This window comes from Sander lucioperca, chromosome 21 (assembly GCF_008315115.2).
Source record: "Sander lucioperca isolate FBNREF2018 chromosome 21, SLUC_FBN_1.2, whole genome shotgun sequence".
Classification (NCBI taxonomy): domain Eukaryota; kingdom Metazoa; phylum Chordata; class Actinopteri; order Perciformes; family Percidae; genus Sander; species Sander lucioperca.
Window position 1 is genome coordinate 23,546,899 of NC_050193.1, and position 14,115 is coordinate 23,561,013.

The 14,115-nt window shown below is 36.5% G+C and overlaps 3 protein-coding genes across 3 annotated transcripts in view; 1 reads left to right on the forward strand and 2 right to left on the reverse strand.

Moving 5' to 3' along the window:
* Nucleotides 1–3,556: 3,556 nt before the first annotated feature.
* Nucleotides 3,557–5,914, reverse strand: LOC116063726 (60S ribosomal protein L27-like). Its single transcript, XM_035996889.1, has 3 exons — nucleotides 5,652–5,914; nucleotides 4,048–4,158; nucleotides 3,557–3,643 (listed from the first exon to the last, which is right to left on the reverse strand). Exons 1-3 carry the CDS (start codon nucleotides 5,732–5,734, stop codon nucleotides 3,595–3,597), a joined length of 243 nt encoding a protein of 80 aa, XP_035852782.1. The 5' UTR covers nucleotides 5,735–5,914; the 3' UTR covers nucleotides 3,557–3,594.
* Nucleotides 5,915–7,469: 1,555 nt separating this feature from the next.
* On the reverse strand, nucleotides 7,470–11,063 carry LOC116063888 (60S ribosomal protein L27). Its single transcript, XM_031318888.2, has 5 exons — nucleotides 10,923–11,063; nucleotides 10,284–10,366; nucleotides 9,565–9,734; nucleotides 7,961–8,071; nucleotides 7,470–7,556 (listed from the first exon to the last, which is right to left on the reverse strand). The coding sequence occupies exons 2-5, from the start codon at nucleotides 10,362–10,364 to the stop codon at nucleotides 7,508–7,510; spliced, it is 411 nt and encodes a 136-aa protein (XP_031174748.1). The 5' UTR covers nucleotides 10,365–10,366; nucleotides 10,923–11,063; the 3' UTR covers nucleotides 7,470–7,507.
* Nucleotides 11,064–12,074: 1,011 nt separating this feature from the next.
* The window catches only part of ifi35 (interferon-induced protein 35), a 7,213-nt gene continuing 5,172 nt past the window's right edge, over nucleotides 12,075–14,115 (forward strand). The window contains exons 1-4 of the mRNA XM_031318884.2: nucleotides 12,075–12,190; nucleotides 12,536–12,562; nucleotides 12,867–12,947; nucleotides 13,897–14,055. Of these exons, the coding sequence (XP_031174744.1) occupies nucleotides 12,548–12,562; nucleotides 12,867–12,947; nucleotides 13,897–14,055 (255 nt within the window). The 5' untranslated portion in view covers nucleotides 12,075–12,190; nucleotides 12,536–12,547. The remainder of the gene's footprint in view (nucleotides 12,191–12,535; nucleotides 12,563–12,866; nucleotides 12,948–13,896; nucleotides 14,056–14,115) is intronic.

A 14,115-nucleotide genomic window follows, 5' to 3' on the forward strand; every position in this document is an offset into this window, starting at 1 on the left:
AAATGTTGCTATTTATGTCATTTTTATTTAACTGCTTTAATTACAAATAATATATTGGGAGATTTGAATTGAGTTTCTTTAGTGTTATCATGTTTAATGCATAACTACTGTACAGATGTAAACAAATTAAACAGTAAAAAAAACAACTGCTGTGATGCTTTTGAGTCTTTATCCTTTCAGTTTAAAAGAAATCAAGAAAAAACTTTACACATTATAGATTTAGTTTTGTTTTAATGGCAAGCATTTTTTATCCAACTTTATCTGAACCCATTCCACGCAGAACAAAGGGGACAGAATCTCCTGAAGACATCTATTGTATTTGTTAAATGAAAATACTTGTATTGATTTTCAAAAACATTTGTTTAATGGGCGAAATAATCCATCTTCCAGAATGTTGTTTATGAAAATGTTTTGTCTTTATCAAAAATCACATTTGTTGGGGACATCTACAAATCTTAAATGAAATATAAAAATACATTTAAGTTTGTAAGATATTCAATACTTAAGATTTTGTAATGTATTCAATTAATTTGGAATAACAGATATATGAAAGCTGTGTTTTCTGCCATGGAATATCAGTTCCACACAAACTTTGCATGTGGAGTAATTTTCATTTTGTAAAAGATAAGTATTGGGAGAAACCGAATTGTGTTTGTTGTCCTGAATTATTTATTATAAGTCCTGTACTGAAGTTCAATTTGAGTTACTCCCACTTAACTTTTTAAACACAAGTTCTGTTTGCTACTTTACAGTTCTACTCCATTACATTGATTTTATAACTAAAATAAGTACTTTCAAGATCAAGGTTTTACATACAAACTGTATAATTTATATTGTAATTTATTATAGATTAAACTACCCAACAGTATATAAAGACTTTCAAATATGCTTTACTTTGACCAGCTGCAATAGAGAATGCTTTATGTTATGTATCTGTATTAATATTCCAAGTAACGCACCAACTGAGGATCCTTCTGCATAATGACAACTTTTACTTTTGATATTGAAGTATCTATTGCCAATACTGTACTTTTAATCAGTGGTGAAAAGTAACCAAGTACATTTACTCAAGTACTATACTTGTGCTACTTTATACTTCTACTCCATTCTATTACATTTGATAGATTCAGAATACAAAATATAAATCAACTTATAAACGCATTATAAAGATTAAACTGTATTGATCTTCGGACGATCAAGCTGATAAAGTTTATCAACTCGAGGGTGGTGATGACGAGGGCGGTGATGACGAGGGCTATGTTCATGTTGTAAATTGTATTTTGTGTTAAAAATAAACTTAATCACAAAAAAAGTATATCAATTCAAATTAGCCCCGACTTTATTATAATCCAATGATAGATTGTTCTGAAATGGGCTATTCTGCAGGAGTAATTTTACTTTCAGTACTTTAAAGTATATTTTGATGGCAATATGTTTGTACTATTACTTTAAAATTTTGAATACAGGACTTTTACAATGTATCACTTCACGCAAAAAAAAAATCTGCACATTTTATACACTATTACTAATGCATTCATGTGTACTGTGAGCAGTATTTTGTTGTTAATTATTAAAGTGATGATTTTAACTTTAATGGTTTATAATGAATATTTTTACATGCTCATAAGTTTTGTTTGTAAAATCAAAACAGAAAGTAAATTAGTTAAGTTGTCACAAATGTAGTGGAGGAAAATCATAAAGTAGCATAACTAATACTAGAAAATACTCCAGTCAGTACAGGAACCTCAAAACGAAACTTAATGTACAGTTGTGTTCAAAATAATAGCAGTCCAACATCACTAACGTCATAAATAAATTGTTTTGGTAGAAGTGATATTTTTACACGGCAAATAATTTACTAGTAATTGTTGTAGAGTCATAGAAAACCAACAGACCCAACAGTCATGCTGCTCATTCTGTGTAATTGAATCTGTAATTGAAAGGGGCATGTTCAAAATAATAGCAGTGTTGTGTTCAATTAGTGAGGTGATTGATTCTGTGAAGAAACAGGTGTCAGTTATGGCCCATATTTAAGGAAGGAAGGAAGCAAATGTTGTGCATGCTGGTTATAGTGCATTTCACACTGAAATACTCAGCAAAATGGGTCGTTCCAGACATTGCTGTGAGGAACAGCGGACTTTGATTAAAAAGTTGATTGGAGAGGGGAAAACGTATAAAGTGCAGAAAATTATAGGCTGCTCAGCCAAAATGATTTCAAATGCCTTGAAATGGCATCCAAAGCCTGAAAGATCAACTACCATTTGAATGGATTGAAGAATAGCCAAAATGGCAAAGGCTCAACCAATGACCAGCTCCAGGAAAATCAAAGAAGACTTAAAGTTACCTGTGAGTACTGTTACCATCAGAAGGCTATGTGAAGCAAAGCTATCAGCTAGAAGCCCCCCGCAAAGTCCCATTGCTGAAAAAAAGACGTACTGACCAGGTTGAAATTTTCCAAAGGACACATTGACTGGCCAAAGGAGAAATGGCGCAACATTCTGTGGACTGATGAGAGCAAAATTGTTCGTTTCGGGTCTAGGGGCCGCAGACAGTTTGTCCGACGACCCACATGCACTGAACTCAAGCCACAGTACACTGAAGACAGTAAAGCATGGTGGTGCAAACATCATGTTATGGGGATGTTTCTCATAGTGTGGTGTTGGGCCTATTTATTGCATACCAGGGATCATGGATCAGTTTCAATACATCAAAATATTTGAAGAGGTCATGTTGTCTTATGCTGAAGAGGAAATGCCTTTGAAATGGGTCTTTCAACAAGACAATGACACAAAACACACCAGTAAGCGAGCAAAGTCTTGGTTCCAGATGAACAAGATTGATGTTATGGCCAGCCCAATCCCCAGACCTCAATCCCATAGAAAACTTGTGGGGTGCCATCACAAATGCTGTTTGAGGTAAAACCCAGTAATGCAGTGGAATTGTGGAATGTAGTTTAATCGTCCTGGGCTGGAATACCTGTTCACAGGTGCCAGAAGTTGGTCGACTCCATGCAACACAGATGTCAAGCAGTTCTCAGAAATAATGGTTATGCAACTAAATATTAGTGAAGTAATTCAAAGTAAAGCAAACCCTTGAGACATTTTTCAGTTTATACAGTAAATGTTTGAGTTTGTAAAGAAAAATGCAAATACTATTTTTTTGAACAGCCTAATATTCCTTTTTTTCACTTTCTGTAAAGGTATAACACAAACTTGATCAATTTTGGTCATGTTTTGATTTGGAATTGAATGTGCAGTGTTCCCAATGCATTGATATTATGGAATTAAAAGCTATTCTAAGGATTTTGAGCATTATTCACTTTTTTTAAACACTGCTATTATTCTGAACACAACTGTGTGTGGTACTTACTAGTGCTCCTAAAATGGGTTTAAACCTCTCCACAGTACATGCAGTACAGCTACTGAAACTCCATTTCAAAAGGATTTTCACAAATATTGTAGGAACCAGACCAATAATCCTTAATTTAACAGACTGGGGAACTTGGCAAAGACAGTAAAAATACTTCAAAATGTAAATAAAGAGTCAACAGTCAAAATCCATTTTTAAACATTTATTTGTGAAACCAAAGTGAAGTTAGAATCTGAGCTTCTGGAAAAACCACTTGTTCTTGCCCGTCTTGTACCTAAAAACAGAACACGGTAGTTTAGCACACTGGATCTGATAACACGTCACAGAACCGAGAGGTCAACCTGTCGGTGTTCAAAGTTACCTGCACCAAAATCTGGGCAACTGATCTCTAAAAAGCACACTGCAGCAATAGAAAGGCTTTTTGGCCTGATTACTGATGTTTGCCATCAGGATTATTACACAAAAGCAAATTATGCATTCACAAAAGATATTGTTCTATTAGTGACGGGCATTATGATAAGGTGTGTCACATCACTAACGGCATGTGGTGAAGGCAATATCTCTGGTTGAACTTCTATTTAAGAGACACTTTTCTACCATCATTTGCCTGAATGTTCTCTTAAAGTCCAATCAGATGCACACTGAATGGGAGAAGCCATCAGAACTGCATGGACTCACCTCTCCTCAAACTTGACCTTGGCCTCCCGCCTGGCTTTGCGCTTGAGAGCAGGATCCCTGAAGACGTCCTTGTTCACAACAGTTTTGTCCAGAGGAATATCCACAGAGTATCTGAAGGAAACACAACGATAAAAACTGGTTTAAATCCTCCACTTAACCAAGGGAGGTTTATTCAGCAGAATAGCTTTCTTTATACTGTTTTACATCTGAACACAAGTGCTTCACACAAGAGCAGCTGAAGGTACTTAAAGATTAGCAACACTTTATCACAGCTCAGATTCTCATTGGGTGTCACACAAACTTGCAATCTGATCATAAACCTGCTCATTACATCTATGTGCATTTCAGTATATGCAGAGGAATTAAACAGTTACTTGAAGTTATGCAGCCGATTAAAAGAAGCAACATTTTAGGCAAAACACACTTAAGCAGTGGACATGTTTAGTCAACAGCCACTCTTTGTCTCACTCAAATATTTGTCATGTTTAAATATTGCTCCAGAATGACATTGCAAAAGCATCATCAAATTTACAATGTGACAATAAAAATGAACCGATTCCTGCATCATAGCTAATAGTTAAATGAATATATTAAACTTTCCAACCCCTCCAGGTTGGAATGTCTATAAAAGTAAATGTATAAGCTATGGTCTAGAGTATATACATCAGGAAAACAATCGCTGATACAATGTTTGGACTGTCAGACATTCATATACCGATTCATTTTGTAAATTAAGAACTGGTTTGTCTTCATATTGTTTTGCTGAGTGAGTCAGTAATGCTGGGGTGAGGAGGTTTAATGTGTATGGGTATGTGATCCATAGAAGCAACACAAAGACCAGAATGACTGAACACATGGCTGTTATACAAGTTTCTCATGTAAATTCTATAAATCGACAATAGTACTGCGAAGCAGACACTGGTTTCTGATGCACCCACCCCCCCCCCGTAAATTCACATTTTTAAATAAGTTTTCTGTTAATGACATCCTTATTTTCCTTAAGACAGAAACACCATCTCCTGGTTAATTCAGCAATAAATGATTATGGCCATCAGTTTAAGTTTGAGAACTTGTTCTTCCCTCAGTTTTATCTGGCGGTCAGCTCTAAATGCGACACTAGACACGAGCCTAGATCACTGCTGCTATGAAGAGGTAGTTGGGAACAAAATGCTGCTTCATATTTGCATAATTTATACAAAATTCTCATAAAATCCTAAAGTGATGACTGTTTGGGTAGCTTTAATCTAGCAGTTAGCAGCACATGAAATTTAATTTTAGGCTCAGCAATTAAATGTTTCCTAACAAAATGCAGGTTGGGAGTTGCAGATTGTTTCTCTTATACTTTTATGCCCACCGATTTATACATCTGTACTATTAATCTCCTTTTACAGTAATTGAAAAAAGGACAGTTTCATGTCCATCATCATTAGCCTTAAAGTGCATCACTTATTCTGCAAATAATGTTTTGCTTTATCAACCTACTACCACATTTGTATTGTTGGGGAATAATCGCTTTAAGTATGCTGCCGCACATCAGTAAAATAAGTAAGTTAGCAATGGAATCTCCTATCATAGGGTAATGTGAATAGACAAAAGATACCAACCTGGTGGGCATGAGGTGGTTGTAGTTGAACACCTTGACGAAGGCCTTGATCTTGGACCTCTTGGCGATCTTCTTTTTGCCCATGGTTGTGGTCACCTTACGGGGATAGCGGTCGATGCCTGCGACCAGAGCATGGCTGTAAGGACGGTCGGTTGTGCCATCATCAATGTTCTGCAAAGAGACAAATATTAAACGATTGATGTCAGGCAGACACTAAACATACAGTGGTGCTGCTTATTTCACATACTAACATCTGAATTTGGCAAAGAGTAACTGATTAATGTTAGTGTTAGACCATGTGAATAATCAGAATTAGCTTTATTTGCCAAGTATGTGAACACATGCAAATATAACACTGGTTTTTCGTTGTTCTCAATGCTTGCAGCTAAAAACAAGAACAACAAAGCTGAGCAACGGTAAAACAAGCATTTAACTACAAATGCACAATAAAATTGACATTTGAAAACAGTAAGACAATAGTGCATTGGTGTAAACTGCTGGAATGATTAATGTAGCTAATAGGTTCCTTTATAACGTCAAGTTACATGAGGTAGGTGGATATAACAGTACTGGAAAAGTCAGTAAACCCTTGCAGGTGATGGTCGTACCTGTGAGTACTGTTACCATCAGAAGGCTATGTGAAGCAAAGCTATCAGCTAGAAGCCCCCCGCAAAGTCCCATTGCTGAAAAAAAGACGTACTGACCAGGTTGAAATTTTCCAAAGGACACATTGACTGGCCAAAGGAGAAATGGCGCAACATTCTGTGGACTGATGAGAGCAAAATTGTTCGTTTCGGGTCTAGGGGCCGCAGACAGTTTGTCCGACGACCCACATGCACTGAACTCAAGCCACAGTACACTGAAGACAGTAAAGCATGGTGGTGCAAACATCATGTTATGGGGATGTTTCTCATAGTGTGGTGTTGGGCCTATTTATTGCATACCAGGGATCATGGATCAGTTTCAATACATCAAAATATTTGAAGAGGTCATGTTGTCTTATGCTGAAGAGGAAATGCCTTTGAAATGGGTCTTTCAACAAGACAATGACACAAAACACACCAGTAAGCGAGCAAAGTCTTGGTTCCAGATGAACAAGATTGATGTTATGGCCAGCCCAATCCCCAGACCTCAATCCCATAGAAAACTTGTGGGGTGCCATCACAAATGCTGTTTGAGGTAAAACCCAGTAATGCAGTGGAATTGTGGAATGTAGTTTAATCGTCCTGGGCTGGAATACCTGTTCACAGGTGCCAGAAGTTGGTCGACTCCATGCAACACAGATGTCAAGCAGTTCTCAGAAATAATGGTTATGCAACTAAATATTAGTGAAGTAATTCAAAGTAAAGCAAACCCTTGAGACATTTTTCAGTTTATACAGTAAATGTTTGAGTTTGTAAAGAAAAATGCAAATACTATTTTTTGAACAGCCTAATATTCCTTTTTTTCACTTTCTGTAAAGGTATAACACAAACTTGATCAATTTTGGTCATGTTTTGATTTGGAATTGAATGTGCAGTGTTCCCAATGCATTGATATTATGGAATTAAAAGCTATTCTAAGGATTTTGAGCATTATTCACTTTTTTTAAACACTGCTATTATTCTGAACACAACTGTGTGTGGTACTTACTAGTGCTCCTAAAATGGGTTTAAACCTCTCCACAGTACATGCAGTACAGCTACTGAAACTCCATTTCAAAAGGATTTTCACAAATATTGTAGGAACCAGACCAATAATCCTTAATTTAACAGACTGGGGAACTTGGCAAAGACAGTAAAAATACTTCAAAATGTAAATAAAGAGTCAACAGTCAAAATCCATTTTTAAACATTTATTTGTGAAACCAAAGTGAAGTTAGAATCTGAGCTTCTGGAAAAACCACTTGTTCTTGCCCGTCTTGTACCTAAAAACAGAACACGGTAGTTTAGCACACTGGATCTGATAACACGTCACAGAACCGAGAGGTCAACCTGTCGGTGTTCAAAGTTACCTGCACCAAAATCTGGGCAACTGATCTCTAAAAAGCACACTGCAGCAATAGAAAGGCTTTTTGGCCTGATTACTGATGTTTGCCATCAGGATTATTACACAAAAGCAAATTATGCATTCACAAAAGATATTGTTCTATTAGTGACGGGCATTATGATAAGGTGTGTCACATCACTAACGGCATGTGGTGAAGGCAATATCTCTGGTTGAACTTCTATTTAAGAGACACTTTTCTACCATCATTTGCCTGAATGTTCTCTTAAAGTCCAATCAGATGCACACTGAATGGGAGAAGCCATCAGAACTGCATGGACTCACCTCTCCTCAAACTTGACCTTGGCCTCCCGCCTGGCTTTGCGCTTGAGAGCAGGATCCCTGAAGACGTCCTTGTTCACAACAGTTTTGTCCAGAGGAATATCCACAGAGTATCTGAAGGAAACACAACGATAAAAACTGGTTTAAATCCTCCACTTAACCAAGGGAGGTTTATTCAGCAGAATAGCTTTCTTTATACTGTTTTACATCTGAACACAAGTGCTTCACACAAGAGCAGCTGAAGGTACTTAAAGATTAGCAACACTTTATCACAGCTCAGATTCTCATTGGGTGTCACACAAACTTGCAATCTGATCATAAACCTGCTCATTACATCTATGTGCATTTCAGTATATGCAGAGGAATTAAACAGTTACTTGAAGTTATGCAGCCGATTAAAAGAAGCAACATTTTAGGCAAAACACACTTAAGCAGTGGACATGTTTAGTCAACAGCCACTCTTTGTCTCACTCAAATATTTGTCATGTTTAAATATTGCTCCAGAATGACATTGCAAAAGCATCATCAAATTTACAATGTGACAATAAAAATGAACCGATTCCTGCATCATAGCTAATAGTTAAATGAATATATTAAACTTTCCAACCCCTCCAGGTTGGAATGTCTATAAAAGTAAATGTATAAGCTATGGTCTAGAGTATATACATCAGGAAAACAATCGCTGATACAATGTTTGGACTGTCAGACATTCATATACCGATTCATTTTGTAAATTAAGAACTGGTTTGTCTTCATATTGTTTTGCTGAGTGAGTCAGTAATGCTGGGGTGAGGAGGTTTAATGTGTATGGGTATGTGATCCATAGAAGCAACACAAAGACCAGAATGACTGAACACATGGCTGTTATACAAGTTTCTCATGTAAATTCTATAAATCGACAATAGTACTGCGAAGCAGACACTGGTTTCTGATGCACCCACCCCCCCCCCGTAAATTCACATTTTTAAATAAGTTTTCTGTTAATGACATCCTTATTTTCCTTAAGACAGAAACACCATCTCCTGGTTAATTCAGCAATAAATGATTATGGCCATCAGTTTAAGTTTGAGAACTTGTTCTTCCCTCAGTTTTATCTGGCGGTCAGCTCTAAATGCGACACTAGACACGAGCCTAGATCACTGCTGCTATGAAGAGGTAGTTGGGAACAAAATGCTGCTTCATATTTGCATAATTTATACAAAATTCTCATAAAATCCTAAAGTGATGACTGTTTGGGTAGCTTTAATCTAGCAGTTAGCAGCACATGAAATTTAATTTTAGGCTCAGCAATTAAATGTTTCCTAACAAAATGCAGGTTGGGAGTTGCAGATTGTTTCTCTTATACTTTTATGCCCACCGATTTATACATCTGTACTATTAATCTCCTTTTACAGTAATTGAAAAAAGGACAGTTTCATGTCCATCATCATTAGCCTTAAAGTGCATCACTTATTCTGCAAATAATGTTTTGCTTTATCAACCTACTACCACATTTGTATTGTTGGGGAATAATCGCTTTAAGTATGCTGCCGCACATCAGTAAAATAAGTAAGTTAGCAATGGAATCTCCTATCATAGGGTAATGTGAATAGACAAAAGATACCAACCTGGTGGGCATGAGGTGGTTGTAGTTGAACACCTTGACGAAGGCCTTGATCTTGGACCTCTTGGCGATCTTCTTTTTGCCCATGGTTGTGGTCACCTTACGGGGATAGCGGTCGATGCCTGCGACCAGAGCATGGCTGTAAGGACGGTCGGTTGTGCCATCATCAATGTTCTGCAAAGAGACAAATATTAAACGATTGATGTCAGGCAGACACTAAACATACAGTGGTGCTGCTTATTTCACATACTAACATCTGAATTTGGCAAAGAGTAACTGATTAATGTTAGTGTTAGACCATGTGAATAATCAGAATTAGCTTTATTTGCCAAGTATGTGAACACATGCAAATATAACACTGGTTTTTCGTTGTTCTCAATGCTTGCAGCTAAAAACAAGAACAACAAAGCTGAGCAACGGTAAAACAAGCATTTAACTACAAATGCACAATAAAATTGACATTTGAAAACAGTAAGACAATAGTGCATTGGTGTAAACTGCTGGAATGATTAATGTAGCTAATAGGTTCCTTTATAACGTCAAGTTACATGAGGTAGGTGGATATAACAGTACTGGAAAAGTCAGTAAACCCTTGCAGGTGAACATGGGAGACCTACCAGTGAATGAATTACTACATGTCCGCTCTGAACATGTATATATACAGACAGGTATTTGGCAGGCCTATTAAGCAGCGGATAAAATCCACCCATAGCCATGTTTTACCTTGACGATGACAGCCTTGCGCCCGGCGTAGCGTCCAGCTAGGACCATCACCACCTTCCCAGGCTTCATGAACTTGCCCATTTCTGCCACAAAGAAAATATTGTCAAACCCGTGTGTAACCTCATCAAATCCAATACGTCACTAGCAACATTACTGATGTGAACATGACTAAGTCAAACACTGAAACCTGGGGAAATATCAGTTCTCGGCTCGTTGTCACTGCCTGGTTAGCGGGCTAAGGTAGCATTAGCATCTGGCTAAGGTACGGCTATCAACCAATTTCTAGACCTTTTAACATTTATTTTCACACGCCACTGATAGAGTTACATCTAGTTAAGTTATAGTAAAACCAAATGGCACAAGACAGTGTGAACATATAAAGTTAGCGTCTTCAACAGATGGTTCAAATGTAAACTGTGCGTCAACATGAAGGAAGCTGCCATGTTGAAATGAGCTCTACTGAGACGAAGCGCTGCATTAAACGCTTATTTTCTACCTTTGTCAATTCAAAACACACGAAAATAACAGACTCATCTCAGCTAAATGAGTGATGGTCGTACGTGTGGTATGATAAAAACAGTTAAATTATCCAGATTAGGAGCGATGGATGAAGATTGTTTCAAGGGAAATTTCACTCACTGATGCTGTTCTACGGCCACCGCTAACAGGAAAGGAAGCCGAGATGGTTTTTGTGACCTTTGACACTACTGATCCACCTACGTCACTTCCGTGTGTAACTTTCTGTTGATAAAGAGCGTTGTTTATTTATTTCTTTAAAAATGCATCACACTGCTAAAATGGTCTTTCTCTTTTTTAAAAGAAAAAACTGTTCTTTAATAAAAAGAAATGATGTTAGCTATATATTTTAATGCTTAATTTGTTCACAGCATGAATTGTGTGGTGGACGAATAACAAAGCAGAGGGGGAATGTAACTACGTATGCTACATATACTCAAGCACTGTACTTATTTGAGGTACTTTACTTAAGTATTTCCGTTTATGCAACTTTATACTTCAACTCCACTGTATCTTTGAGGCAAATTGTACTTTTTACTCCACCACATTTATTTGATAACTTTAGTTACTTTGCAGATTTACAATATAGACCTTTTTCACAGCAGACATTTTGACTTGTCATAGTAGGAAAAGCACAGCTGAAATTGATAACCTTAACGAAGGCTCAATTCCATCAAGTGTCCCAGTAAGCTATTTCAGTGAGTCAACATGAACAATACCAGGGCCTCTCCTAAGTGGAATGCAGCCATCATTAATGGTTTTGAATACACCTGTGCTTTTCCTACTACATGTCAAAGTGTCTGCCGTGAAAAAGGTCTATTAATACAAAACATAAATCAACTAATAAATTAAGATGTATTATTAAATCATACTCTATATAAAGTAGTTAAATTTAGTTCCACCTTTATCAGCTGCAACATTAAAGTGATGAACACATTAATGCATCACTAATTATAATATCATTCTGAAATGGGCCATTCTGCATTAATGAGTAAGTATATTTTTGCACTTTTACTTTATTAGGATTTTGAATGCAGACTTTTTACTGGTAACAGGATATTGCTGTGATTTATACTTTTACATAAAATATTTCAGTACTTTGAAGTGGCTTTGAATGTAACTAGTAACTACAGCTGCAAGATGGAGTAAAACTTAAATGTTACACTACAATGGGTTAAACTATAAGTCGTCATAATTACAATAAAAATGTAGACCTAATTATTATTATTTAAATATTATAAGTTTGGTGCTTTGCGCTTGTTAAAATGTAAAGAGAGAATATTCCCGACAGCACCTGAATGCAGCACCACACATATATAGGCTTCTGACTGCTGCTCGGGAAAAGAAACCGAAAGAATAAACGCGGCTTACGCACAGATCGTCGACTGGATGTAAGTTCTTATCTAACTGCTTATTAATAAAAACTTAAATATTGCTAAGTTTGGTTCAACACATTAATAAAACGATAGAATGTTAGTTTTCAGATGTTATAACTCTTTGTTGAATGTGACTTATTTAAAATGATTCTCACGTATTAAAAGATATTTGAAGAGTCGGTGGTTTGTTTATCTGAAAATGGGGCCTACAGTGTTATCTATAGCCAAAAGTTTATTGTTTAACAGTGTTATTCCTGACTGACACACCGTCTTTGTTAGGCATATGTTATTAACTACATTTAATACACTGACTTTGACTGACAACATGCAAAAACTGTAATATTTTGTGATTTATTTCAGATTACTTTCACTATGTCTTCAGATGAGGTGAGACGTCACTTTGCTTCTTCGTGTTGTTATTCTTCCTTATTACGTTGTTAAAAAATATATACACATTATAGGCTAATTTACTGAATTTAGGCCTATCTGTAATATTCATGTTACATATAATTTCCTCTGTGAGATGAACTGTTTTTACTAACTTATCCTCATAACAAGAAGTCTACCTAACTTAAAGCTCTTCCGTATTATACAACCTGGGTCTTGATTAGGTCTTAGAGGATTTTTTTACATTAATATGAAAATTATGAGTTTATTTATCCTCCATTAATCGTGTGTCAATGTGTTTCAGGATTTCTCTCTGGTGTTGGCGGACCCACAGCCATTAGAGAACACCTTGGAGGGAATAAAGACTTTAATCACCAACTACAAGGTGCACTAAACTCATGTATCGGACAGTAGTACAGTACAGTGTAGACAGTATAGTGTGGCATGCACTGCAGTGTATGGTGTTTTAACATGAAGCAGATTATACTTTACCAATTAACAGGTTTCCATGCACAGAGCAGCACATAATATAAGAAATAGAAGCACTAAATAAAAACAAGAATTTTCAAATATTATACAGATATACAGATAATATCTGTGACAATTGAATATTGGAAACAAGTATAGACATAGGCTATACAAGAGATGTTACTCACACAGATTCACTGTATCTAAATGCCATATTCTACACATGCTTTAGGCTTCTGTATGTATAACAATACAGTTAAGTTCAAGTTTATTGTCATTTATTTTAGGAAACAGGAATTTATACAATGGTGTTGTTTGTACAATAGGAACTCTCACTTTAAAAAACAAAAATCCAAAATTAAAATATGCAGTAAAATATTAAAAAGATAAAAAGTGGCAACATACCACCATGTGAGACACACTGAAGGGAAATCCACGCCCTATTTAACTTCTTTAATTCAGATCCAAACTCATATTGCATATTATTTAACTTCCCATAGTTTCCAAAGATGCCAAAATTCCCATTTTGAACCAACGGAATTATCCATTTGACATGCAGCGTCAGCTTTAACAAATGTGGCATATGGCTTTAACGTCATCATTTAGCCCACAAAAAGCGCTTGAAGAAAATGAAGATTAGAAGACTAAGACACTTTATTGCAATAAATTAAACCCGAAGATAACATTCCCTCTTAGTTAAGGGGAATTATAAAAGGACAATTTAGTGGGTTTGTGTCATGCTCAAAATAAGTTTTCAAAGAGGCTTCAACATGTCAGGTTGAATTTGGGGAAATGTACGTAAAAGGATGCACCTGTGTTTGCTTACTTTGGTAAAGTATGTTCATTTTCAGCTTTTGTGTCCACAGAAAAAGCATGAACAGCTGATCCAGGAGCAGCAGGAGCTGGCTGCCAGCAGAGACGACCGGCGGGACATGACCGAGAAGTTCAAGCAACGCTCCATCAAACTGGCCCAGGATCTGAAAGAGGACCAGCGCTTATACAAAGAGCAGATTGAAAATGAAAAGGTATCCACGCTTTGATGTTTAAGCTTCACTGTGCAGAAAGATGTACGTATGTGTAGTAGG